The sequence below is a fragment of the Simochromis diagramma genome, unplaced genomic scaffold (assembly GCF_900408965.1).
Source record: "Simochromis diagramma unplaced genomic scaffold, fSimDia1.1 OVJJ01000131.1, whole genome shotgun sequence".
Classification (NCBI taxonomy): Eukaryota; Metazoa; Chordata; class Actinopteri; order Cichliformes; family Cichlidae; genus Simochromis; species Simochromis diagramma.
Genome location: NW_024387200.1, coordinates 9,441,397 through 9,468,805, shown reverse-complemented (window position 1 = coordinate 9,468,805; position 27,409 = coordinate 9,441,397). Strand labels below are relative to the sequence as shown.

The 27,409-nt window shown below is 39.2% G+C and overlaps 2 protein-coding genes and 1 long non-coding RNA gene across 4 annotated transcripts; 1 reads left to right on the top strand and 2 right to left on the bottom strand.

Moving 5' to 3' along the window:
• Nucleotides 1–597: 597 nt before the first annotated feature.
• On the top strand, nucleotides 598–18,011 carry LOC120745876. The gene is made up of 3 exons (XR_005698714.1): nucleotides 598–609; nucleotides 6,565–6,568; nucleotides 17,836–18,011. It is a non-coding gene; the product is annotated as an uncharacterized LOC120745876 (long non-coding RNA).
• elovl7a (ELOVL fatty acid elongase 7a) lies at nucleotides 6,716–12,209 on the bottom strand. Its single transcript, XM_040051076.1, has 8 exons — nucleotides 12,067–12,209; nucleotides 10,230–10,319; nucleotides 9,946–10,136; nucleotides 8,949–9,029; nucleotides 8,792–8,848; nucleotides 8,591–8,696; nucleotides 8,344–8,480; nucleotides 6,716–8,238 (listed from the first exon to the last, which is right to left on the bottom strand). The coding sequence occupies exons 2-8, from the start codon at nucleotides 10,291–10,293 to the stop codon at nucleotides 7,990–7,992; spliced, it is 885 nt and encodes a 294-aa protein (XP_039907010.1). The 5' UTR covers nucleotides 10,294–10,319; nucleotides 12,067–12,209; the 3' UTR covers nucleotides 6,716–7,989.
• Nucleotides 12,811–27,377, bottom strand: ercc8 (excision repair cross-complementation group 8). Of its 2 annotated transcripts, none has more exons than XM_040051074.1 (12): nucleotides 27,059–27,377; nucleotides 26,516–26,611; nucleotides 24,720–24,821; nucleotides 23,339–23,462; nucleotides 22,032–22,113; nucleotides 21,271–21,339; nucleotides 21,114–21,180; nucleotides 20,415–20,518; nucleotides 19,614–19,738; nucleotides 15,974–16,171; nucleotides 13,974–14,069; nucleotides 12,811–13,148 (listed from the first exon to the last, which is right to left on the bottom strand). In XM_040051074.1, exons 1-12 carry the CDS (start codon nucleotides 27,133–27,135, stop codon nucleotides 13,083–13,085), a joined length of 1,206 nt encoding a protein of 401 aa, XP_039907008.1. In that variant the 5' UTR covers nucleotides 27,136–27,377; the 3' UTR covers nucleotides 12,811–13,082. The 2 variants fall into 2 exon arrangements, with proteins under 2 accessions (XP_039907008.1, XP_039907009.1); XM_040051075.1 differs by lacking the exon at nucleotides 27,059–27,377 and adding an exon at nucleotides 26,368–26,433.
• Between the last annotated feature and the right edge of the window lie 32 nt (nucleotides 27,378–27,409).

Below are 27,409 nucleotides of genomic sequence, written 5' to 3'. Positions count from 1 at the left end.
GATCAGCATTTGGTGTAAACAACATGAAACATGTCCATCTTTTTATGACCACAGTGTAACCATCTTCTAATGGCTGCTTCCAGCAGGATAACACAGCACAGAGCTCAAATCATCTCAAACTCAAACTGAGTGTTCACTGTACCCAAATGGCCTCCAAGGTGACCAGAACTCAAAATCTGCAACTGTGCAACGCGAACTTGTTTCCAGTACCTTGTTGAATCTGTGGCATGGAGAATTAAAGCAGTTCTGTAGGCAAAAGGGGAGATCAACACATCACTAGCAAACTGTAAGCAACAAAGTTGCTGATGATACTTTTATTTATCCATACTGTTGAGTAGATATGAACTCGTATTCCTTCTCGTGTTTCTCCATGTTCATATTTCCTCCTATTTCCTTGTTGCTTGCGTTGCTCACCTTTGCCTTCCTTTGTTTAAAATTTGTATTCTGTGTCCCTGTGGTTTTTCCCACCCAGTATTTTAGTCGTAATTTTCCTGGTTTGTCTCTTGTTAGGTTGCATCCTTTGATTTCCTTCCTTTGTGGCCATCTACCCCACCCTTAGCAGGTTCATTGTGTTCAACAGTTATCACCTGTGTCTAATCAGCCGTGTGCGTATAACAGTGTCACTCCCAGTGTCAGTTTATGTATTTTCCCCCCTTTCCTCTGTTTAACCTTCTCAGTGGATTTCTCTTTTGTTATACCAGTTATGTGAACTGTTTTTTCTTTTTCTTTTTTTCTTAGCTGCAGCTTATTCTGGTGTTTGCATTGCATTTTTTGGTAATACATAAAATTTATGTATTACCTTAAAAGTAAAATTGTCTTTCGGGAGTAACTTTGTGGTAAATATCACAATGGTGGTTCAGTTTTATGACAAGCATGCAAAAAGGCAGGCAGGGATACATGCAGCAGAGCTGGGAAGCCCTCAGAGAACAGCCAGGCATTCAGGTTGGGCTTCAGCAAAGAAAGCAGAGTCCTACTACACAAAGCTGTCTGGCCCCAAGGTTTGTCAAACTCACAGGAGTGGAAGGGTTATGCTAATACTGTGCAAAGGGTGAACATTTTGTTCTTCTTTTGCATTGTGGCATCAAAACATCATACACAGAGTAAACAGCAGGAAATGAACACAAATTTACAAATGCAATTTGTCGGAGGAAAGGGAAATTGTTTTGAGTTTAACCTGTAAAAGCCAAAGAGCGGGAATTCCTTGAAGACATGAGAAAGTGGGAAAAAAGCACCCATTCTCTGCTGCCTCTCCCTGAGCAGACATGACAGGTTTACAAGCACAGAGGAAGCAGCTGACAAACACACACACAGTGTGCCGGACTCCGTCTGCAGAAGCCTTATTGAAAGACAAAACGGCAATCGATAAGTCTGCTTTGGGACGGGTAATACACCGCTGCTGGGTAGATAACTGCATAACATCCCCCTCGCCAAAACACACCACATTTGTTCCACTGCAGTGAATGGAGAAGTATCGCAAAAGCTGTTGACAGGAACCATCTCTGTGGGGGAAAGGTGCTCTTCATGGTGTGAGTTATGGAGACTCAGTCCTGTGTAAAAATTTAAAAAAAAAATGTTCCCAAAGGGACAAACACACGGAGGAAAGTAAAGAAAGTAAACACTGTGTTCCAGTGTTTTCCTAAAAGCAAGCATGAGATCGTTCCATGATTTCAGCTGTCATTTTTCTCCAATTCTTGGACAAAGAGGAGTAACAAAGGATCCGGACATAAATAAACGTAGTGTTTGGCTTTGAAGAGACAGCTCATCGCAGCAGATTATCTTTGCGGTGAGTGACGTTAAAAACATAACGTGATTACAAGGTGTCGAAAACCACGTCTTCCTGTAGAGCATCACCTCTGTCAGCTCCGTCAGTTACAAACCTCCCCCCCCCCCCCCCCCCCCCCACCAGGCTTCATTTTTAATGAGCATATCAGTTTGAAAACATTACAAATGAAACCTGTAAAGGTGGGAGCACTTTATATCTGTTATTTAAATTTTGATCAGCCAAATCGTACCTATCTTTGGCCTAAAGGGAGCGTAGGATGATGAGAAAAGGGGGCAGAGAAGATTATGTTGTAATTAGTAAAAAACAAAAAAAACAAAACAAAACCCCAAAACACTAATAACTGACAGAGAACCATCTGCTCTCAGCTGACAGACCCAGCAGTAGACACACAAGCACGCACAAGCACACACATTTGTCCCGGTCACATCACTCGGTTTGATTCACCTTCATTAAACTGCACTGCGCATAAACTTCTCGTGTCACAGAAGTTTATGTCAAAGAGTGGCTTTTTTTTTTGTGCCTCATCTCTTCTGTTCATCCTCTTGTTCTTTCTCTGGTCACTCCTCCCCTCCAGCAGCGTCTGTTCTCCCCGATACAGCCACGATTTATTTTTTTTTTATTTGTTCATTGTTGTCCTCTGGAAAGTTTCCAAGGTGCTGTCACTCCTGAAGAAGACAGATTATATGCTTTCCAAACAGTGGTCAGGACTAGTATTAAAAAAGCAGACATGCTCAGATCTTGTTGCTGTTCCACATGATGCCTGGAAGCATCCTGATCTGGTGAATTATAGAGCCCACAAAGAAAACAGTTACCATTACTGTCTCTGCCTTTATAAAAGTCTAGTTATTCTCCTGACAGTCACCACCGCAGTGGGCAGGACCACATTGTGTCATCCAAGGTGGCTGTCTCCATCTTTTATGTACATGGATATATCCCCCACAGCCACACCTGGTGGTTTCAAAAATCCTTCTTCTCAAATCACCTCATGTTCATATGAGGTCAGCTGAATTTATTTGAAACTGGAGAACTTACAGCTTAACATTTCTGAATTGTAGCTGTTTATAAGGTTTTTGGCTACTTCTACGTGACCTTATATGATGGCTGAACTCACAACAGAGCAAAAAAAGGATACCAACCTTCTTGCAACAAGAAAAAAAATCGGCTGGTTGCCGGCTGCATTCAATTTTTCCGCAACCTGTCTCCAAACAGATGTGGGTCCAGTTCAGACTGACAGACGTCACTCTCAGACAGATTGCCAAGAAATTGCAATCAGTTGCAATCAGTCGAGTGGACGAGTGGACACACCTACTTTGCAGTAGGAGACTTGACTCAACTGGTTGCCAGCTGGTGTTCTGGTTGTATATTCATATATATAAAAACCAGCTTGCTCACCGCCTGTGAGGTTTTGCAGTTAAATCGCTATACTGCAACATCTATGACACTATTTAGGCAAGAATATCTGAATTTCAGTTTCAGATCTATGAGGTTCTGGCTGGACTCTGAATTTAAGTAGTTAATGTGAATTTCTCTGTATAAGTAGTATCCGTAGTAGCCATTCACCTTTTCACAATTATTTATCTCTTTTGATCATTTAAATAAAAAAAAATAAAGAGTTATCTTTATCTTTAAGCATTTCTCAGTCGTTTTAGATATCTCTTAATCTTTCTTCTCAAACTTGCTCAGACCCACTTAGTTCTTATATATTTATTTGACTTCATGTTTTCACGTACTCCAACGATGTGCAGAAATCCTGATTAGGATGCTTCTTGGACACCTCTTAGGTGAGGTGTTTCAGGCATGTCCAATTGGGATGAGACCCTGGCACTAACCTGTAATGTGCTGGAGAGATTATGCCTTTCTGCTGCCATGGGAACACCTTGGTATCCACCCAGAATAGCTGGAGGTGGTGGCTGGGGAGAGGGAGGCATCGGTGCCTCTGCTTAGACTGCTGCACCCAGAAAAGATGACCAGGAAAAGTGGTGGAAAATGTTGCATGGATGCATCTTTTAAAAATAATAATGGTTAAACTATTCAGAGTTTGTGTGTCCTCATCAGGACTGTAAGAGCCCAGTAAAGGAAAAACACACTATGCCTTCAAGACAGAAATAATGCGCTAATCTAATTTCTAAAATCAGTCTTCACAAATATTTTATAACATCGGAACTACTTAGTTAATATGTATTGCTTAGGCCTACTGTACATCAATGTGATTAACAGGGACAGAAATGCTACAAACCGATGGACTGTAATAGCATATTCAACCATCCATTTAAAATGTAATACTATTAAAATAAGTGGCACTGCACAGATGCAATTAGAGCTTCTGGAACTCATATATTAAACCACTGTAGCACAAAAACTGTTGTTGGGAAGAGTGCTTATTTCCATTATCAGGCCTAACTGACAGTTATGTCCGTTTAATTGGGCATATCAGGATTTTGTTTGTTTTATTCCTAATGTTTAAAATGCAGAGACGGCCGTAGCCGACACTATCCATACATCTGATTCTATTTTTTCCACTTCTGTTGTTCCTCATTAAGAAAATATGAGTATGAGTGTTTCAATGCAACAGTAAACATGACAACACTAATTAAACCAATTAACAATTTGAATTGTTTGTGCATGTATCTTGCAGTGAAAGACGGGAATAACTCACGCTTGATTTATTTTATTTCTTTTTCACATATTTCCAGTGATAAGCCATTTTACATAGTCATCCTCTATCACAGCGTCTCCTACACTGAAACCAGGGAGGGACCTGTGAGGGTGGCTTGGAGACAGACAGGGGTTGTTGGAAATCGTCACAGAGCAGAGCAATCATGCATGGCCTTCCAGCGTCGGTCTGTCCTGCTGCTTTTTCCTCATTTTCTCCATTCAACCGGGTCGTTTCAGCACTCGTATGCCACAGTTTTAAACATATTTGTGGGAAGCACAGCAGACTTTATTATTTTTTTCCATCCACAGCTTGCTTCTTAAAAATCTGACAGGCTGGATTGAGATACTGAATGAATTCTTTTTGAAGTGCAGCCATAATTTGAGCTGCAGCACATTAATATCTTTTTTTGGGTCAGTTAGCAGAAGAAAAAAAAATCTGTTCCTGTTTTAGAAACACACTTTATAGAACTGAGTCCTTCACCCAGCACAGTTTGTGTGAGTCCATGCAGGATAACAGAGGCACAAGCAAGGATCTGAGTAAAATGTTAAAAATACAATCTTAAGTCACCCTTTACTTTTTTATTTTTAGCGTCCAAGGAGTTGGACTCTGTTGGATTTTTAAAGCGGTCCTGAGCAATAGTTCCTCAGGCTATTTAATGGTATTTCGAAGTTTTTCTTTGGACATCAGTTGCTTTTACACTTACTTTCAGTCCAGGCTTTGTACCTGACCATTTTCAGAGGAATGTTTTTTTGTTAACACTGACCTATGAACTATTAAATCATTAAAAAGGCACCCAAATCACAGGAACCAGCGTCTACACATAACCTTTGAGTTTAATCTACAGTTTGAAAGGCACCAAGATGATTTTCGGAGAACTATTAGCTGAAAACTTGGCATATCTTGGCACGGTGCGCAGTATGTCTTTAAAACTAAGAGGAAACTAGATAAGTTCAGATGAGAAGTATCTAAATGTCATGCCCTTAAGTAAAGAGAAAAAAAAAAGCCCAGGAAGAATCCCCAGCAAAGACCAGACACAGGTCCAGGCTGACAGATGCATCTGGCCCTGCAGTTGATTCTACAGTTCACTGACACTTCATCAGAAATGATCGGCGGCAGGATGGCTGTCAAGTCATTTTTAAGGAAGGGAAGCAGAGAAAAGGCTGAAGTGTGACAAATTAAACTGAAAATGTCCACAGGTTCAAATCGCTATCAGTATGCATGGAGGTCAGGAGAGAAGTACAACATTAAGAGTGCATTTTAGTCAGATGTGATAAATCTTGTCAAAACTGATCAAAAGTACCATAAAAATACTGTCAGATTTTGACCCATTATCTACCAACACCATCTGGAAAGCATCTCATTAGCAATAATTTCATTTTTCAGCATGACAATGATCTCAAACACCCCATCGGTGCAGTAAAAGAATACCATGATATAATAAAATCGATCAGATTGTCCTTGAAGTAGTTGAAGTAGTGACAAAAAGCAACCAGCATCCAAAGAAGAGCTTTAAAACCTGGTAAACTGTCTCTGAAAACGACTCATAGAAATCACAAGAAAGCTTTGAGAGTGCTCAGGCCGAGTAAAAGAGTAAAGGCGGCCAAACCAATTACTGACTTTCAAGCTTATTAGCTTTGTACAACAGTTTTTGCCTTATTTGTGCCTTTTCCTTTGTACCTCTGTCAGTGCGCCCCAGGGTGGCTGTGGCTACAATGTAGCTTGCCATCACCAGTGTGTGAATGGGTGGATGACTGGTTGTGTAAAGCGCTTTGGGGTCCTTAGGGACTAGTAGTGCGCTATACAAATACAGGCCATTTACTTACCATTTTCCATGCATGTAGTAAATGTTTGATGCAAAACAGAAATTATGAGTGTCTTAACTTTTCCACTGTATTGTTCAGAGACTTTTAGGAGTGCCTGTCAATCTGTCTGAATTATAAATCTGTGGTGGTCAGTTTTGTAATTAGATTAAAACAAACAGGCCATGAGCAACGTCAGTTAAACAGCACTCCCTGCTGGTGACAACTGCTCATTACAATCTGGTCAAAGCAATTTCACAGTCTGTGTGGAGAGAATCTACACTGGGGTTTGTCCTTAAAACAATGTTTAATAACTGTAAATGCAGTCTTGTCGCGATGGCATCCATCTACCTAATTAAGGCCAACTCGCTCATGTGAAACAGTCAAACGGGACATTAGCCTGTTAATGGCGTTGCATCTATGGAGTTGTCAAAAGTATCAAATATCCAGAGTTGAAATAACAGGCCGAAAGCAAGATTACATTTTCTGAAGTCCATCATTTATTTATATAAATACATATAAAATACAATATAAACATTTCATTTTTTGTTGCATTTTTCTCCATTAATACAAGGCGGGGTCTGGGGAAAAAGCTATATTACATATCTGTAAATATTTTGTGTTGTGCATTTGCACATGGGGAAAAGAATAAAAAAACAAACAAAAAACAAGTGTAAATCTTTCCACACAAAGCTCAATCCTGTGTCCTCAGTCACCAGAGACGCAGAGTGTTATATTCACTTCAGGTTAAAAGGTCATCATAACATACAAAAACTATTCAAGAATTACATCCAAAAAAAAAGCTAACTCCAGCTATGTGAAGACCCCGTTAGCCACAGAATTTCAACACATGAAGCGTAGCAGTCAAGCAAAGCTGCTCATATCTTCCAACTGAATGGCTAAGTTGTGCATATTGTGCAAGTCTTGTAATAGTCTTAATTTTTGCATTATGTCTCTGCAAGGAAGCAGCAAAAACTCACTAAAGCTCTGCTCTGGATCCAACAAGAACTTCGTCTGCCCTCCCCGGCATGTGTCACAGCAACGGTTCATAGGAGACTCAAGTCAGAAGCGAAAACTGATGCCGTTTAAAGACTGTATTTTCAATGAATGTCTACACCACGAGCAGCAGCTGCGAATCAAGCAGCAAAGGAGTGGACGTGCGCTCTCAAACACCTAAACCCAGTTGTGCTTGCTTGTAGCCCTTTGAACAAAGACCTGAAAAACAGGACGCGTGGCTTCTAAACGGTCGTTCTTTTAGATAGAGTGAAATAAACAACCCTTGATTTCAGTGCACAGTCTTTAAATAATAATTAAAAAAAAAAAAAAGTATATTGAGAAGTAAGATCAAATCTGAATAAAAAGGGTAAAAAAAAGAAAGAAGAAAAAAAAAAAGATCCGTTTTAGAAGCTTTGTGAGGAAGCCAGTATTCCTGCACAGCTCAGGCTCTCACTGGAAGAGCCCTGTAGAGCAGGTGGTCAGTTTCTAAGACTTTATTAATTTCTTAAGTGTCGACATCTGTGGGAGAACTTTGGCCTTACCTTAAGTAGAAATCAGAAAAGCTAAACCTTTGTTTGGTTCAGTAACCTTAAATATAGTTTCGCTTATAATTTAAAGATTGTCTTTTGCAGTTTGTAAGTAGAGGAGTTATCAAAAAAATATATATAAAGTCCAGACGAACTGGGTTTGCATCTCAGACTACCACAGTAGTTTCCTTATTTTACTCAACCCCAAACCCCTGAGAAGCTGCTGCGTCACTCATCCTTGTCATGATTGGCATTTCCATTCATGACGCCGTTGGTGTGGTGGGACCATGTCTGAGCCTGAAGGACCTTTGGCAGTCTCTTGCCCTTGGTGTAGGCATGGTACCAGAAGTTGAGGAAGAGAAACAAGAAAATCAGGCCGTACAGGCCGATGATGTAGACGAAGATTGGGAACTGGTATGGGCAGTCCTTTATGAAGAAATACTGGGAGATGTGGCTGGTCACCATAACAAACTGAATCTACAAAGCAAATAAAGAATATAGTGGTTGACTTATAGTGCCAAAGTTTAACCCAGGTCTTTGTAAAGAAGAGCAAAAATAAATATAAAAAGCCATTTGACATACCAGCTGGATGGTTGTGAGGTACTTCTTCCACCACAGGTACTTCTGGTATTTGGGTCCCATGGCAGTCAGCCCATAGTATGTGTACATGATCACGTGAACAACACAATTTAGCAGGGCGTGGAATGTTCCCAGTCCACCTGTAACAGGGAGTGGATGAGGAATTGCGAAAGAAAATGTCAAGGAGTTCATATACTGTCATGAATGAAGGTTGCTTGTACATCGAAGAAGAGGAGGTGGTGGTTTTTACCTGCAGAAAAGCGGACACCAAACCACCAGGTGAATGGCATGATGGAGTGATGGTAGACATGAAGGAAAGTCACCTGGCTGTTCTTTTTCCTCAGCACAAAGAAAATCTGAAAAGAGACGCAGTGCTTTAAAATAAACTGGGTGAGGCCTGGGTGGATATTACAAAGACATAGGTATGCAACTTCCCCCCCCCCCCACTTACTGTGTCTAACATCTCAATGAACTTTGAGAAGTAGTAAAGCCAGCATGTTGCTGCCATCTGGAGGAGAAGTGAGAAAACTTTAGCGCCAGTCCCAAATACGTCAAAACCTTGAACTACTCGTTTGTAATCAGCTCATCTGAACTTAATAGTGACTTACCCTCAGGCCTTGTGGCGAGTCAGAGTAGTCCACCAAGTCGCAGCGGAAGGAATATCCGGTTCCCCATCCTGACATCACAAACTATGACACAAATGGTGGAAGTTTCGGTTACATGAACAAACAAGACAAGCAGGAAAGTTCCATGTATCAGCTTCTCACGTCATTCACTTTCCACCACCTTTTCATTTAAAAACAGATTTTTCATACAAATAGAAACAAAAGCAGTTCTGCTAGTGTACACCACCCAAACCAAACCCTATTCCAGGACATGCAGTTGGAATTTCTAATTCTGCCAAACCATTTCATCCACTTATTTCTCATCTCTTCTTACTTCCTTTTCACCTTCACTGCAACTCAAATCATGCTGCTGAATCGCATGTCTGCAGGTTAATTTCTTGACTTGCATCACCTGCTCCACCCAAACGGCACACCACATGTCTACAATTAAATCTAGCTGCAAATCACAGCTTTCCAAACAGACATTAACACAACAAACAGCAGCGCGTCTGTGGCTGAACATTCAGTGCAAGTAATTTACAAATTAGAGGTTGGCCTCCATCAACCCAATGCTGTAATGTTTTCCTTCAAGTTTACCTGAATATAACTAATCTCTGGTGTAAAAATAAATTCTGTCACTCAGGTTCATTCATGGCTCATTGGAAAGCAGTGAAACCAAAGTTATGTGGGACCAGAGAATCATTTGCTGAATACAAAGCATTTTAATAAGGAAATGACACCTGCTGATCTGGTTTAACCTCAAATAACCAGTCCATGAAGGGGAGAAGGGCCAAAAAAAAAAAAAAAAAAAAAAAAAGTGTATTTCACAAGAGGGCATGTGTCATAGCAATTTGAAACAATGTAAGACGTTCACTCCCTGTATGGTATGCAGTGCAAAACCTTCCAGGAAAGGATTTCACTTTTAAAATACCCGTCAGCACCAACTGAAGTGTGTTAAAAAAAAAAAAAAAAAAAAAAAAAAAAAAGTATGTGGACTCACCTCATAGCACATGTAGAGTGACAGGGCCACCACGCTGAAATTGTAGACTACAAGAACTCCTTTGAGGTCAAAGGCTTTGCGATTCTCCATGATTCGAGGCCCCAGTGATGTCACAAAGTAAATGTATGCTGTGATGATGATGGTTTGGGGGAGAGGAGACGACATGAGCAGCCAATTCTCCGTCCGTGTATCTGCAAAAGAAACATGTAGAGGGGTTTGAAATAAAATATGCAGACAGAAAACCAAAAGTGATAGCACAGAGTTAGTTTTGGGCAAAGACTCACCTGCATTTTGCATGAACTCATCATAAATCAGCCCAACAGTGGACTTTATGCTTCCAAACTCCATTTTCAGACAAGCTGCTTGTACTTCACCTAGAAGGAGCAGAGGCAAAGGTCAGTGTCAGTTTAGACTACAAGTTCAGTGGTATTTGGATGAAAAGCAGAGCACAGAAGCAGGCTCGGTGATATTTGTATCTAGCAACTTCAACCCATGTATGTAGGGGCTTTTGAATATGTATGAAGACTTTACTAAACAAAAATAATAAAATTGTAAAAACAGATAATTTTTTAGTTAAAAAAAAAAGGAGCCATTAATGGTGGCAATTGTTACTACCTCTTGAATGTTTTATACAAAAACCACAGAGGAGGAACTGGAACGGTTTGTCTAGGGGGAGGGAGAAGGAAAAACAAGTGCAACAGGACTGCTCACTGAGACAAATTCCTCAAGATGCATTATCGCAGGATGAAACTTTAACGCATGTTCAAAATCAAAAATCATGAACCATGTTGCCGTTACAGTTTGGGTTAGGGCACACTGAACTACAGTCAACTACAAAGTCTCAAAGACTGGACTGTTTGAGGGAGGAAAGAAAAAAAGACCACTCAGCTATTCTTGGCTGCCCTTCTGAGGCAGACAAAGGAAGAGTGTGATGGGAGTACAATGAGTAGCAGCCTCTCTCTCTCGTCAAAAAAAAACAAGCCACTGTGTGACCAGAATTCATTCAGTAATGAATCAAAACCCAACTTCAACATAGTCCACGTCACACAGACTCTTAGTAGGCTTTGTTGACAGTAATCTACATGCAGATACTGGGCACTGTTGCTTTTATGACACTGAACTTTATTTAAAAACTATTCCTGATGAGTGAAAACATCCCATCTGTACAATGGATTCAGGACTAGTGCTGAACCAAGTGAAGGTAAGCAGTGAGTGATCAGACAGGTTTTAACCTCTGTGATACTATATAAAGTTTGCCAAAGGGAAATGCTCAATCTGTCATGCAGACAAAGCAGAAGTGAAGCAACTGTAGAGCACAAACCAACAGGTTAGCCTACAGTATTGTTGTAGTTTGTAAAGTAAGAGCAATACATTTGCGAAAGCAACACGTAAAACACATCCCTCGTCTGCTGTGGAACCTAACCCTACATGACAGGTTTTCGAGGTGTGTCTACCTGTGTGACACAGGAGCCTAACTGGCTAAAGTGATAAAAGGCATGGCCGTCTGGATTCTCCTCACTAATCAAGACACTGCAAGCCTTGACACGCCAATTAACGTTATAGTCAGAGATGTTGTGAAAGCTGCTACTCCCATGGCGTGGCTCCTCACTTGTGCAACGTCAACTTCCGCAGGTTACTAAGACAGAAATGTACTTTCAGGTGAGAGGTGGCTACCACCCTACATTATCAGCTTTTTATAGACCACGAAATAAAATATTTAATAATATTCATATTATGTGCCACAGAGTGAGCGACAGTACCAAACCCAGACTGGGATTTAGTTGTCAATTAAGAAAAACAAACAAACAAAAACTTAAGATGAACTTAGTAGACAGCCACTTAGTTTTAAGCATCACAGCAAGTTTAAAATGTGCTGTATAAAAACGTTCATCAATGTATAGCCTATACTTAACATTCTATATCTATAAGCTCAAGACTTAAAGTATCCAGGTGGAAAGTTTAGGTTTTTTCGTCTTTTTTCAGAAAACAAAAGCAGCCATCATGCGTGTCACAGTGACCAGAAATGTTTCAGTAATTACGGCCAGGTTTATGGTCGTTGCGCCGGTGTTTTTACATCCTTCCCATCTTTGTATTTTTACCCCCATTAGAAAGAAAACTCACCAGCCCTCAGCGCCACGGCAGCTGAAACTCAACGACAATCCCCCTTCAACCGCCGAATCGTTGCTATCCAAATTCCCGTTTCCACCTGCAGCCCTCCTACAGGTGTACGCTTCGCTCTCCTGTCACTCGCTAATAGTGCACGCGCTGCTCTTGTCCCTTATGCCGGGGAGCCGGAGGCGGGGTTCTGCCTCACGCCACGCCCCCCGCGCTCGCTGATTGGAGCAGTTGTGGTTCAACTAGACCCAGTTTAATTCTTGAGCAATGGCTCATCCGAAGCGACGTGACATTTTTTAACAATGATACATGTCTATCTTGACACGTAATTAATCATTTGTTTCCGTTGGAAAACTGTTAAATTGTAATTTTCCACTATAATCACAATAACAGTGGCATTTCCTCTGATTTTAATAAAGCAGACGGACAATTATCCCTAATGTTTATGACAGTGATGTCTTAAATGTTTATATGGCAACAAAACCAATGTGTAAAACTTGTAGGGGGTGTGTCCAACAAATGTTTCGCCATCGCTTCTTTACTAAGCCCCGACAGCACAACAAATGCAAATTTTTTTAGTAATGACAACAGGACAATCTGTGTTTTTGAATGCCACCTGGTTACTCCCATGTAAGCAATATGGGTAAGGTATTTTAAAAATCAGGTGTAGACTGAAACCACACCTTTTTAAATGGCCTGCAGATGTCTAGGTAAAGGTTTCATTTCAATAATGTAAATGTAGTATCAGCATTGTGACAGTAAGTATTTATTCAGCTTCCTTTAACAATAGCAGATACTGCCTAAGACTAAAAGAGACTTACTGAAAATACTAAATAAGGACCATTTTGGTTTTACATGTTTAAATTAAAAAAAAAAAAAAGTAACAATGATTTATCAAACGTACAAAAACATTTACAAAGTCATACCGTTTTAAGTTTTAAGGCTTTTGGAGCATTTGTTTTACAGTAATTGTGAATAATCAGACATTAAATTTTGTCCACATGCTCAAAACAAATCCAGCGTTAGTCTTCATCACTGCTCCACGCATCCTGAAAGACAGGGTTCACCGAAGACTGGCCAGCAGCACCCTGTGAGAGACCAAAACATTTAACTCAGTTTACACAATATAGAAAGCTCACTTCTGTGAAAAGTACATAATATATATGCACGTGTCACATGTATGATTATATAACTAAGGGAAAATACAAGTATCCGCAGTTCCCATCAAGTGTGATAGACAACTATGTAAACATTGTTTATTAACATGAAGATAACACTGAGGTTTCATAAGTTAAATTCTTCAGATGGCACGTGCTTATCTATGATCTCGTTTCTGGAAGGAAAAACAAAAAATCCAGAAAGGTCCAAATCAGAGGACGTTCATTTATAGTAAATGACCACAATTATTGAAGATTAGCTTAAAAACATATATATTTATATATATGAAGATTAAACGAGGTTTGCAGACTATAATCATTATTGTTTGCACTGGGTATGATGATGTAACATTCATGGCCTTTCTGTACAAAAAACAACCCTACAAAAGCAAAAAGAAGAAAGATCAAATCTGTTATATCATCAAGGGCACTTTATGGAAGCTCTTCTTCACCACTGAAAAACAAGGCAGGTATAGCCACGACAAAATTTTGAATTATCTCCAAATATTTTGGGTTGTTATGTCAAAATTTCAACTTTTGTCTCAAAGTTGAAACTCTGGAATATCTAAACTGCAATTTTGAAACACTAAAAATTTTTGACTCATGCATAGCAGTTATTATTGTTGTTGTTGTTGTTATTATAATTATATTGTTTTATTTTTTTCAGTGGTGGAAGCAAAGTTCAACAGCATTTGGATTCCACAATTTTTCAGATTCTTCCATCTACTATTGTTTCCTGATGTTATGACCTTTTACCTTTACTTCATGGTCTGAGTCTTCCTCCACATCTGAGGGACGGAGGACAGGGACCCATGCTAGAATGTTACAGTCTTTACCTCCACTGTACACCTCCTACATACAGCACAAACAACAGGGACAATAATGTACACATCGACCTTTTCAGCAAACCTCAAAGTACTTCCAATGACATCAGTGCGGGGAGAAAACCAGTGTCAACAAGCATAACTGGTACCAAAAGCAAAGTAATGAACACACTTAAAACTGTCCATATACAACAGGTGATGTCACAGGGGACAGTTTAATGACTGCGGGTCATTATATCATACAGGAAGCATAAAACGTTTTCAGAAGAAGGTGTCCCTTCCTGTGACTCTTCAGAGTGACAAGCTGCCAAACTGCATTCTTATGTCTGTCAAACACAGAAAATCGATGTCACCGGATGCAGCAACTCCTAATAAGGAGTGCACGGGTTAGACGGCCTTCTCCATTTGTGCCGATACATAATAGGCTGTTTCTCAGCACAAAGGACTGGCTAAATAAACATAACTAGGATTTAAATTAATTAAAGAACACTGGAGTAGAAATACATAACTGAAGTACTAAACAAAAAAACACCATCTTGAATGAAAACAAGCACCGTTTTCACTAAAATATTACTCTTAAAATAAAATGAATACAACCTATCTGAAGAATAATCTTGCAATTAATACTTATTTAATAAAAATAGAATATAGTTACTGGAATCACAAAGAATAGGCAGGGAAACCAGTAGCTGTAGATTATTGCATCCATGCTTTCATGTTGTTAAACCAAATTGTGATCCTACAATCCAAATATCACAAAGAAGTCATTAGTACAGACAGCATTTTCAAGTCTTCCATTGTCCAAGTTTGATGAGCCTGCGTGAACTTTGACACATATTACACCTATTCTTATCAATATTATATTGAAACATATCATATAATCAATAACTGTACATTTATTCTCCCATTTACATGTTTCGTCTCAGGCACAGTGTACAGAAAAGATGACAATAGCCACCATGACTTCACCCATTAATTATGAAGTCCCATTTTGACTTGAGCGGGAGAGTGAATTTATCTGAGAAACCGACAACGTTGCATGCTAACAAGGAAGTGACTCGTCAGTCACAACATAGGCCTACACTAGAGTGTACACTGCTTTAATAGCACTGTAAAGAGAGGAGAGAACCACTGCACCACCACTGCAAGATAGGAGTATGGTTGTTTTCTTCTGGCAACCAGCGGTGTCACTTCCTGCTTGCCTTAAGAAAAAAAGTAATGGGTTCACTTTTTAGATGCATAATTTTTTTGTATATACAGTCGATGATTCTATCACATTTTGGACCTGTGACACCTGTGAAGTAATCCTGAATCACCTGTTGCCTGTCGGTTAGCACATATGTCCATATACACAGATTTTAACATGACTCATTCACTCATTGCCTCGATTAGGTAATTCATTGAGGCACAAATGAAAGAAAAAGCTTTTGCAACATATCTGGTAGCACTGATGACTAAAGAGTCAAGAATTTATTTAGTCGAAATGGCTGTGATAAAGCACAAATGTCACATGGAACTAACTGCTTCCAATTCTGTCAACACAAGCAGAGCGTTTTACAAGGCAACAGCAAAACAACAGTAAGACAGACTGCACTGTTTTGCTCCTAGATCTGATAAAGCAGAGATAAATGTGATGGCATTAATTTTCACACATGGTAAACATGCAGGCTAAGAGCACAAACCTGAGTTTCACATAAGAAGCACCTGCATTTGCATTTATGGAAGTCAGTATTGACTCTACCCTGTTATCTATCAGCAGGAAGTAACTCATTTGAGAGTACCATGGTGACTGCAGATTACTTACAGGTACTACTGCAGAGCTGATGAAATAAAACAAAAAGATGAGGAACAGAGAGAATCCAGCAGGGTTACTGTAAGCATGCGGGGGACAAACCACTCTTGACTGTGAGGTGATAAATCAGATGGACTCACCTGGTAGTCTGGGTGGAACTCACAACAGTCCACATTGTTATAGTGACCCCTAAGCATGGTGACCAGCTCTCCCGTGTGAAGGGTGTACACTGCAACAGAGCTGCCGCATGGCACAAACACAAACTCTGGGCTGCAGCCACGTGACACTGTGAACTGTAGCCTTTTCCGACTCTCGTTGCAGACCTTCCCATAATTTACCTGAGGGATAACGAGTGAAGGGGCACACGGTTCAGATGACATCCGAATAAAAAGTCCAAACATAAACCTCAGGCATTTTCTGCATAAGGATTAAGCCATTTTTAATCGAATGCCAAGATGTTGCAAAACATTCTGGAAGATTAGAAATTTTCTGCACTTGCATTTGACAAAAAAATACTTCAATTAATTCATGAAAATGAAAATAAGATTATCCAAAGAGCCCATTAAAAAGACACTAATATTTAAAGGCTTCTAAAGCTTAACTGTGGACATAAAACTTGGACACAATTCCTTTAAAGGCTTTATATATCATGGCATTTCCAGCAGACTCTTCTGTATTGCTTTTTGGTCTAAATTATTTAACTATTTCATTTATCAGTATAAAACTCACTCATATCGTGAGGCTTTTATAACTGATCGCATTTTATTTCAATTATTTGACACTGTTTTTGTTTGATATCCTTGTTCTTGCAAAAGATGCTAGATTTTTTTTTTTTTTAAGTGTGTCACTATTTTTCAAGACTTGGTAGAGTTTCCAAAATGAAGACAAACAGAACTTTAAATAGGGCAGCTATGTGAACTTGAAGGCAGAGAATAACTTGTATTTTTCCTATGCATCTGTGAAACAGGCTGAATGAGGTAACACATTCCAAGGCTCGCAAAATTTCTAAATCCCTGGTAGCCCTTCGGGCCGGCACTCTTCAGTTTTTGGTAGCCCAAAATAAATGTAAGTAGCCCGAATAAAAAAAGAGAGCAATTTTTTTATGTTTGTTTCCTGTTTTGTTTCCGTTACAATATTATACTTTAATGTATAATATTGTAACGGAAACAAAAATTAATCAAAAAAATTGTTAAAATACAAATCACAACAACTGTATAAAAATTACAATCATCAACTCAAATACTTGGTTCTCATTGAACAGAAATTTCTATGAACTTGTAAGAACTGTGTAGAACATGAATCAGTCTGTGTCAGATCCTGAATCTGAAATTTCCACTGGAGTCACAGGTAAGAGGCAAGTGGAACCAAGATTCTAGGACATTTGCTTTTTGAAGTTTGCAAAGACTGCTAAATTTTGCCAATGGTAGTTCACTCTTTGCAACATAGTACGCTGTTCTAAACAGCTTTTTCAGGACTTCTTCTTGTGCTTGGTTTATTTTTAGTATGTTTTTTGAAATTGCTGTTTGTTCTGGGAAAGATATTGCAGACTGAGCAATAATGCATTTCTTGCATTTCTCATAGGTTCTAATGGGGTCTTTCTTAAAATCACTGGTCCCAGTAACAAAGGCGCTTGTCGACTTAGAAATTGAATGAAACTCACAACACACCTGGCAAAACATCATGTTATTTAGCTCGTCATATTCCAGCCACAGAAATTCTTTTGTCCATGAAACCAAAAAAGCTACGCTTTTTTTTGCCTCATAGTCTAATTTGTCATAACTTTTCCGTTTTGTGGTAGGCTTTTCTTTGGCTGCCCCTTCTTCACCCTGACCTGTCTTATTTGGCTGAGCAGAACTAAAATACCGGCTTAAATCCTGCTGCTTTTACACACACACTTGCATAACGGTCAGCGATTCTCTGCGCAATCAACCTCTCACATGTTTAAGCTTGCTGTGGGAGATTTCACTTGTCATGTTTGAATAGTAAGCTAATGAGTGATAAGACGATGTCAGAGGAATTGGTGCACAAGTAATCATCACTCACCAATCAGTGCTGCCGCTCTCTACACACAGTTCGCGCAATCGCAAAGTGAAAGCAAAAAACAAGCGGAAATTCAAACGCGATTTCAATATGTCACATATTGCTCATCGATGCCAATGACATAATTACTCAGCTACATTTTCGAAAGAATGCAAAAGCATTGACATATATTTTCCTATGATAGCCCGATGGGCAGGGCTGAGATAGATTTTGGTAGCTCGACTGGAAAAACTTTTTGCGAGCCCTGCATTCCTTTCACATGTCACTCATGTGCAACACAAGTTTTGCATGTAAGCACACTTTTTTTAAGTACCCAATTTTCTGGTATCCATATTATCTCAGTCTAGACAAAAAAAAAAAAGAAAAGGAAAAAAAACAAAACAAAAAACAATCCCCCTTTTTTATTTTATGCTATTTTTTTGCTCTGATTTCTCTAACTTCTGGGCAAAACTAAAAGCAAAAGTCGAATATTCAATCTTTGAGGCTGTGAGATCTAACACGTAAACCTGGTTTTTACAACCACTAACATTTTCTGATCGTTGGTAACCAGTTAGGGATTGTCAACTTGTTTTACCTGTTTAAAAATCTGATGGCACAAGTTCATTGTTCCTGGCAGATCAATTATTTTGGGTAAAACAGAACAAAAAAGGCAAATTATTCAAAAACAGATTTTTTTCAGAAATACATTATGTGAATTTTAGTAGCTTATAGACTACGAAGATTTATAATACTTATAATAAGAAAATGTTTAATCTGTTTGTTTGCCTGGGTTTCACTGTATTGTATTTTGATGCTTCGGCAATATTCTTTTTAGAATTTAAGCATTGAAGCATCTACGAATCTGAATTTTAGTAAAACTGAGTCTGAGTCTCACCGGGATAACGTACAAACACTAAGAAAGCCTGTGAAGTGCGTCTGTTATAAAGCCTGTGTAGCAGCATTCTTGCTCAGGTAGTTCAAGCCCTGAAGAGAAGGCACCATAGTAACCTAACTCACACCCTTCTAGGATCTAAATTCTAAAAATCTGTTAACTCCTTTCATGTTTCTAACTGTTTAAATGGTGTGACTACAACTGGCCAAGAACCAAGAACACTTGTAATAGTCATCAATATTGATTTCATCAATTCTCACACCTATTCTTATCAGTATTATACTGATATAACATATAATCAGATAATCAGCACCCAGCCTGCAGATATACTATTTGTTGTGTTATTTAGCTCACTGATAGGATTTCCGGCTTCATGTATGCGGCCTTTTGTAGCTAAAACTGAGCATAGTATTACTTCTATCAAGCTCAGCTGCAATTTCAACAGCTCAGTTGATATCAGCGTCATCAAAGAACTGCAGGGCAGCACGGTGGTGCAGTCACTGTCTGCAGGAAGGATCTGGGTTTAAATCTACTGACCAGTTTGAGCCTCTGTGTTTGCTGTGTGTGTTCTCTACAGGTACTTGAGCTTCTTCCCACAGTTCAAAAACATGCTAAATTGGTCTGGATGTGCAAGTACATGAATGTTTGTCTCACTATGTTGCTAAGCTGGGACAGGCCTCAGGCCCCTTCATGGCCACAAACTGGATAAGCCCTTAAGGAACTGGTTGGAAGGATATAGTAGTAGGATAGTCCTGACTAAATTATGACTGAGCCTCTGTTCAGCAAAAGACAAACTGGTTTGTTGTAACAACATTACATGAAGTGCTTTTTTACACAGGCTGTGAGGACAAAGCCTTCATACACCTTACCAGTGTATTCTCCCCGGTGGCACTATTCCATAGCCTCATACGGTCATCGGTTCCAGTAGTGAGCAGGTAGAGGCCATCACCAGTGAAGCACAGGCCATTCACTCTTCCGTTATGGGCGGTGTTTACTGGTTAAAGACAGATTAGATATGGTAGCAGTGTATTTGTCACCTAAAGACTTTAAGAAATATTTCTCTTATACAGTGACAATCCATCAATGATAAGTTTTTAGTGTCCATCAAAACCATATGTCTCCCAGAAAAACTGGTTTAATTGTAATCGGCTGTTCTCTGAACTTCTGACCCCCTTGTTTGAATGCAAAGGCACTTCAAACAGGAAAAACAGATACCATTTATGCAGAATGTTGACCTTTTCCCAAGTGAGCCAAACTCAGCACTACCCTGAATATCTTGGAAGTCATTAGACATGACAATTCAGAGGAAAACAAAGCTGTCGTGGTTCATATAAATTAGAAATGTATTTTTAATTTAAAGCATCAGCAATCGGATTGGTTCATGTTGATGCTCTGAGGTCTCCCATCCAAAAGTCTTCCGCTGAACTGTTTTGGTGACAGGACACACCTCAGCTCCCATTTATCTACTGCATGTAAACTGTATATACAGCACCACTGTACAATAAATACTACATTATGGGGCGAAAGATGGATAAATGGGGTATTGAGGTACTGAACTGGAACTGTTTCTCTGTCAATGACATAATAACACAACAAGATCTCCTTGAAGTCAGCTCCACTCAGGAAAAATGAGACAAAAAATTTAATGAAAAGAAAAATGCCAACAATACCTGCCTCAGAGGAGGCTTTCGACTTGTCTCCATTGTGTTGGTCCAGAGTGAAGAGACTACCTGAAGCACGGCGCACATCCCATACTTTCACCTTGCTGTCTGCACTTAAGAAGGAAAACCAGGGAAATGACTTGTTTACTTTCTATGCTCCCAAAAAATACAGGTACTTAACAAAAACATGATTTGTGTTTAAATATTCCATTAACAGGATACAAGCTGAGGCTGATGCACTACAGACGAGCTGGTTTGTGTACCCTAGTGTTTGTTTTTAAAGGTCAGTTTTCTGTAGGGAATTAAAACGCTGCTCCATATTAGAATATCATACACGTGTGTGTGTGTGTGTGTGTGTGTGTGTCTCTGTGCCAGTTGTTTTCAAAATCACTTACACTCTTTGGGGACAGAAGCACAGTGATCCCAGTGGGTTAATTAGCAGGTCTAATGTGGCATAAAACAGGTGGGGACAGTATCTACCATATGCTAAACTGGCAGGCCTGCTAGAGCGCCACGGTGCTATCTAGTAGTGTTCTGGTGCCATTATCTTTGATGCAGGGTTGCGATGTAGCCAGATGGCTGGGAAGTGAGATGACAAGAACTGCTGGGAAATTACATAGAGGGGATTGTCCTGTAGCTGGCGTTTCACTTTGATGTGGCTCTGAGGGCAAACTAGGGTAGCCAAGAATGGCGGCAAAGAGAGCTTACCTGGCAGTGGCTAAGATATGCTCGTATCTGGGTGACCACCGCACAGACAGGACCTCTGCTCTGTGACCTGCAATGGCAAATACGTTACTTTCTTTCTTCTGCGTGGGTGGATGAAAAGAACAGAAAGAACAGAGTAAAAGCACTGTGATCAACTAACCCTGAAGAATATGAATCCGTGAACCGGACTTGAGATCACACAGTTGGATTTTAGGATTTGTGGTGCCCACTGGAAACACAGAGACACAGACATAGTTCAAAGATTAGACTTACAAGGATGATGTAAATAGTGAATAGGGGCACTCCTTCTAAAATGTAAAATCCCCGATTATCGTTATCAATGTGTAAAAGGTGTGTTATCAGGGTAAAAACAGGTTCTAAGAGAACGCATATGATACTGTAAATATTGCTGTTTAGGAACAGATTCCCTTAAAACAGATTCCTTTGTGTTAGTGTCTTTCTAGAAAAAACAGAAGGTATTGGGGGAGGGGGAGGGGATTCACTCAAAACTAGTTTGACGAGAATCTGTAAAACTTCTAAGGAGGAAGGAATTGTTTAGGAACCAAAGAAAATAAAAGAGATTGACACTGTGATTGTCTCTGAACTAGAAACAGGTGTGTCAAGGGACTGGTTGTGTAAAGGACATAGAACACATTCTCCAGTAGGTATTAACAACTTGTTGGTCCAGCTCAGTGAAACAAGAACACTTCTGCTGACCGAATTATGCACCCCAACCCCACCCCTTCATACATGTAAAGCACTTAGCACCTTGCTTAGTATGACAAAGCAGTGACAGGATAACTATTGCGATTTTTGTTCAATGAGTTTGAAAACACAATGACAGAAATGCAAGCAGCTAGTGCAGCTTGTTTACTCTGTGTCACTGAGATCAGCAAAAACTCACTGGGATCATGCACGCACCTGCAATGAGACTGTGCTTCCTGGCGATTGGGGACAGGTGGTGACAGTAGACGTTGCCTTCAAACTGAAACACTTCAGCAGGCTGCATAATCAAAGAAGGAGACGGAGAGAAAGAAAAATGTTACTTATGGTAGAAATACAGCAATCTCCATATTTAGACCTGTGTGTATTTGCTTATGTTTGCCTCAGTGACAATCTATAGAAATATACAAGCACAGTTTTAACATTTAACAGTGTTAGAAAGTCACTCTGTGAAGGGAAAGAGCTCCCAGCTTTAAATAAAAATAAAAGGGCAATGCAGATCAGAGCTCAGAAGGCAGATCGCCTGAGCACCAGTGGCGGTTACAATGCAAATTCTTCAGCAAACATAAAAAGCCTCTCTGTGTAAGTGTGCGCCAGCACCCACGTGGACTTAACCACTGGCTGCACACACAGAGGAAGCTCTGTTTGCATAAAAATGCATCCACAATAATGCAAAACACACACTAATGGACAAACAGCCATGAGCAATTAGGAATTTAATAGATGCAACTGTGTGTGTGTGTTTGTGCGAGAGACAGAAACACACAGGTTAAACCGAGTGAAAGGTTGACAGGTTCTTTTCTGTCCCTTCCCTGACCTTTTAAAGCAACTGTGGTGCCAGTGTAACTCTAGCACAGTTCAGAGCCTGCCATATGGGACAATGTGGCATAGAAAGGTAGAAAGCATGAAGCAGAAAATAAGAAAGCGAGGGGAAGAGAAAATGAAAAGAACAAAAGGCGGGGGTGGGGGTGGAGAAGCCATAAATTAGAATTTGATAATGAAATGCAACACACTCTCTGTGAGCTCTACAATAAATCCCACCTTTGTGAAGTTTTAATACAACACTCAGTATTTATTGAGGCTGCACAGAGAGGTGTTGATTTAGCTCTGGTATTACTGAGTTTATGTTGGGTGGCACTGTAACGCTTCCAGTATCTCTATCTTTGTTCATGCCACTTCACACACATTTTACAGGTGTGCCTGACAAAACTAAGCTAGGTAATAAACTTGTTAGGCATTAAGCCTCTCTGCAACCCCTACTGGCTTTGCAGTGCCAGTACAAGAGCCTTTAGCTGGCAGATGTGTTTAACTGTTCGCTGTCCACAGCTGTTACCTTATGTATAAAAGCATGACTGATTTAGCTTAGGGAAGGCCACAACTCCTTGCAAGACCTCCTCTTGCTCATCTGGCTGACCTTAAACAATCATTTTTCTAACCTCTGCTGTCAGTCTCCATTTCACCTAGTGGCTTGATTACCAGATGATACAGTAGTTGATATGCCTTACCTTTAATGTCTCTGTGTCCCAGACTTTCATGGTCTTGTCAAAGGAACTGGACACAAACATTCCTGTGTCATAAGGATACCACTGGACTGTTTCTACGCTAAATTTATGGACATAGCGGCTAGACCTAAAAACAAGAACAAAAAATAAATAAATAAAACATGGGGTGAAAGCCATGTGTCATGTTTTTGATTTGGGATTGACAAAACCAGATAGCGCAGGATGTTTTCAGTAAGAAATGAGAAAAAACTCTCATGTACAGTTAGTTCTATAAATGTTTGGACGCTGATACAATTTTCACATTTTTGGCTCTTAACTCTGACAGCTGAAACTGAAATAAAATAATCAAGATGAACCTGAAATGCAGACTTTAAACCTTAAACTGAAGCGGATGAATAAAAATACTGAACTGAAGAATTAGAGACATTTTTATACACACAGCTAAACAAGTTGCTTAAAACCTGTATCATGGATGGCTGTAGGCTATGTCTTTATTTCCTAATCAGTTATGCAGGCAAAAGATGGGAAGTTGACTCCAAGGCTTTCTGTGAAGCCTCAATAGTTTTCAGTGAAAGTGAAGCCAGCCATGCTCATTATGCAAATGAGCATGGCCCTGAGTTTCATACTCATGACCAGAGCGTGAAACTCAGATTAACCTGTTCCAAAATGCAAGAAGAACGTTCTGTAGGTCCAGAATTTGAAGCGTAGAACAACTTCTGCAGTGTGATCCATGGGAATAGATGGTTTCCAATAGCACTGGGTATTGGTGTTTATTGAAGACAGAAGCAGATTGATAAAATTTTGAATGGTATTGCACAGATGTGATTTCTTTTCAGATTTAATCAAATGCAGCAACGCTAAGTCAATGATACTTCACGTTACAGATGCGCAGTTCCCAAAAAACTATTAAAACAAGCTGGAAGTTTATTTATAAGAGTGGTATTCTGTAGTAGCAACGTGAATCCCCTAATCTCAACACAATTAAAGATGCGTTTTATTTGATAAAGACAAAACAACTGTAGACAGCTGTTGTAAAAGCCTGGCAAAACTTCACAAAAGGAAACTATTCTCAAACCCATTCAACACTCATTCGTTTTAGTTAAGATTACGCTAATTTATCCAAATCCATTTGAGCTCGTAAAATTATGGGAAGGTATTAAACAACAGCTGTAATTTCTCAGTGGTTAATGGGTAAAGGTCTGCGTTTTGATTGCATCTTGATTATTTAATTTCAGATTTACTGTGGTAGATCTCTTCTAGTTTCTGTGTATATTTTATAACCAAAACAAAAAGCTGTAGGTAGCTGGGGACAGCACTGTGTGTACAGCCCGCAATAGAATGCTACTCTCTAGTGGATGGAATTAGTAAATGGGCAAACATTTACCTTCCTACTGTGCAGACTGCCTTGCAGGTGTACTGTAGTTTCCCACTGAAGTTCTCCAGGTCATAGATGACGATTACTCCGTCTGCACCTCCAGACAGCATGCTGAACAGCAGACAAAATGTCATCTGAAATACTTTTTTCTACTCTGTCTTACAAACCTTGTAAAATATACACACATAGATTCAATCATCAGGCTCACCCTCTGAAACCAGACTTCTGCCTTCATATTCACTATACTAACTAACAAAGATTGGGGTTACTTGTTAAAAATATGAATTTCCAGAGCAGTCAAGTCACAGTGCAGGAACATTTCAATATTATGAATAATTGTTCTTTCATCTAAGGGTTAAATGAGTGTTTAATGTGACGTAAATATACTTACATTGTCATTTTTACTTCTACTCGGGAATTTTATTGGGTTTTACTTTGTTGTCATTGCTTTTATATGTTAATCTGTCTTGCTGAAATAAATTGCCCCTTTGGGATCTTAAGACTTATATCCTATATTTTTACAGCTGCAAAGGTTTTAAACAGATTAAAAAAACATCAAGCACTTGGGTAATGTTTTTGTATTGTTTTTACTTGATTCTGGTCTGTATTTTGACCATCTTTTGTAATGCCTCTGTAAAGTACTATAGTTCTCGGATTGGTTCTTGTCTTAAAAAGCGCCAAAATAAATTCATTTTACTTACTTACATACTTATCATTGAACCACTGACAGTGATTCTGCAGCATTTTAAAACTATACAGTCGAGATGGACCGATCCGATATTACGTATCGGTCTGATACTGACCTAAATTACTGGATCGGATATCGGAGAGAAATAAAAAAAGGTTGATTATGTCGATTAAGCATCATGAGGTGGAGCGTGAGGGGTGGTTCCCTATTTTTTTTTTTTGTTGCTGGGAGTTGGAACCCTATTAGTTAGGTTGCTTAATATTTACGCTAAGTACTCTTTAAAATACCAGAATAGGGAGGATGGTGTAGGTTTACGTTTATTAGATTGATCAGTATTGTGAAACTATGAACTATTTTTTTTGCATACAGGTATAACAGAATAGCTTTATTGTTGTTGTTTTTTTTTTAAACTTGAGTATGAACTTATACAAAATGCAGCAAGATATAAAAAAAACCAGTATAACACTATAACGGATTCATATCAGTATCGGCAGATATCCAAATTTGCAAGGACTTAGTAACAAACCTCAATAGTTACCTACAACAATAATAATATGAATAATAATAATAACAAACTCTCAGACCTTTACAGAGAACCCAAGGTTGCTTTACACACAAAGTTTTAAGGTCAAAGCCTCAGTGAATAGTTGGCATTTCAACTATTTTATGAAAATGTCCAGAGACAGGTTATGGTAGATCTCAAGCGGGATCAGCAGCAGTGAAGGTTGTCTTCCGAAAGATCGCAATGTAGTGTGTGTAGAAATTAAATATTACAACTTTCACAGCCTATGGTTAAGATATTTATCTCTGTGTCAGGACAGCAAGTTATATAGTCAGATAAATTTTACTTTGCTGCATGATTTTTCCAATAGAGCTTATTTTTTGTTGTTTTTATGCAACATCCCAATCACTGCAATATTGCAAGAATTAACATTCCAAGGGGGGATATTAATGAATTATTTTATGAACCTGTATGGCACATGGGAATGGCACAGTCTGGGTTCGAATCCACTGGCCGAATGGGGGTCTTTCTGTCTGGAGTTTGTATGAAAGAACTGAATAAGTGATTAAGAAAATGGATAGATTAAGCTTTGTTTACTATGTTACTCAGACTTACTATCTTCCCTCAACTGCTTCAATGTCAATGGTATTAATGCCATTTCCATGGATTCGGTCCACATCTCTGTCGGGATTCAACTGCAGGCCGAGGACCCTTTGGAAAGAGAGAGATCGCTGGGTTTCTTAAGTGAGTCACACATATTATAATGTAAAAATGTATGTAGGCAAACTGAAACCTAAGTAGTTAACTCTAAAACGTTAGAGGTGAATTAACAAACACTGGCCCAGACTAAGGCGCTTAAATCTAGAGTTAGTGTTTCTTTCTTTTGTTAAAATAAATAACTTTTCAGTTTGTGGGAATTTCCAAAACATAATAAGTCTGGCACAGATTCCAGAGTCGTATGTAATACAGCAATGTTGCTAACAATAGTTAAGAACTATTTATAAACAAAACCTCATGTATGTGTATTAACTAAGATGCTTGTTATGTTACATAATGTTCATGTAGTACCGGTATAATTTCGATTTCATAGTTTTATTAGTCCAAAGCTTGCTGTGGACTTCTTCTTGCTAGTTATGTTTATAAGAGCTTCTCTCTCACCTTCTCGTTGATTCCGCTCGTCTCAGTCTCAGAGGGTCATCCAGACCAGCCCGCCTGGCTGTCAGAAAGCCCAACATAGCTTCAACATGAAGACAACTTCTTTCTGTTTTAACAGTTAGCCAGTATTTAAACCGCGTTACAGTTCAAAAGCTAACATGTTACCCACAATGTAGTGACGTTTTAATCCAAAGTAAGTCTCGGGACGTCCTGTAAAACATTACACGATATGAAATAGAAAAATACCCAACTTAAATACTTCCATCGTGATATTTTTACAATTCATTGCTTATAATTCAAAGAAATTTAATGTGGCCTCTCAAGAATTCAAAACAAGTCGCCGCCATGTTGGAT

What these genes read in the sequence shown, in the direction of transcription:
- elovl7a (XM_040051076.1), bottom strand. Translation starts at nt 10,293, where the DNA reads ATGGAGTTTGGAAGCATAAAGTCCACTGTTGGGCTGATTTATGATGAG. An exon ending in TCATTGAGATGTTAGACACA is followed by an intron (nt 8,697 to 8,791) that starts GTAAGTGGGGGG and finishes GTCTCTTTTCAG; the next exon opens with ATTTTCTTTGTGCTGAGGAA. An exon ending in ACCTCACAACCATCCAGCTG is followed by an intron (nt 8,239 to 8,343) that starts GTATGTCAAATG and finishes TTTGCTTTGTAG; the next exon opens with ATTCAGTTTGTTATGGTGAC.
- ercc8 (XM_040051074.1), bottom strand. Translation starts at nt 27,135, where the DNA reads ATGTTGGGCTTTCTGACAGCCAGGCGGGCTGGTCTGGATGACCCTCTG. An exon ending in CATATCTTAGCCACTGCCAG is followed by an intron (nt 20,519 to 21,113) that starts GTAAGCTCTCTT and finishes TTCCTTCTTAAG; the next exon opens with TGCAGACAGCAAGGTGAAAG. An exon ending in GAAAGCCTCCTCTGAGGCAG is followed by an intron (nt 19,739 to 20,414) that starts GTATTGTTGGCA and finishes GTCTTTAACCAG; the next exon opens with TAAACACCGCCCATAACGGA.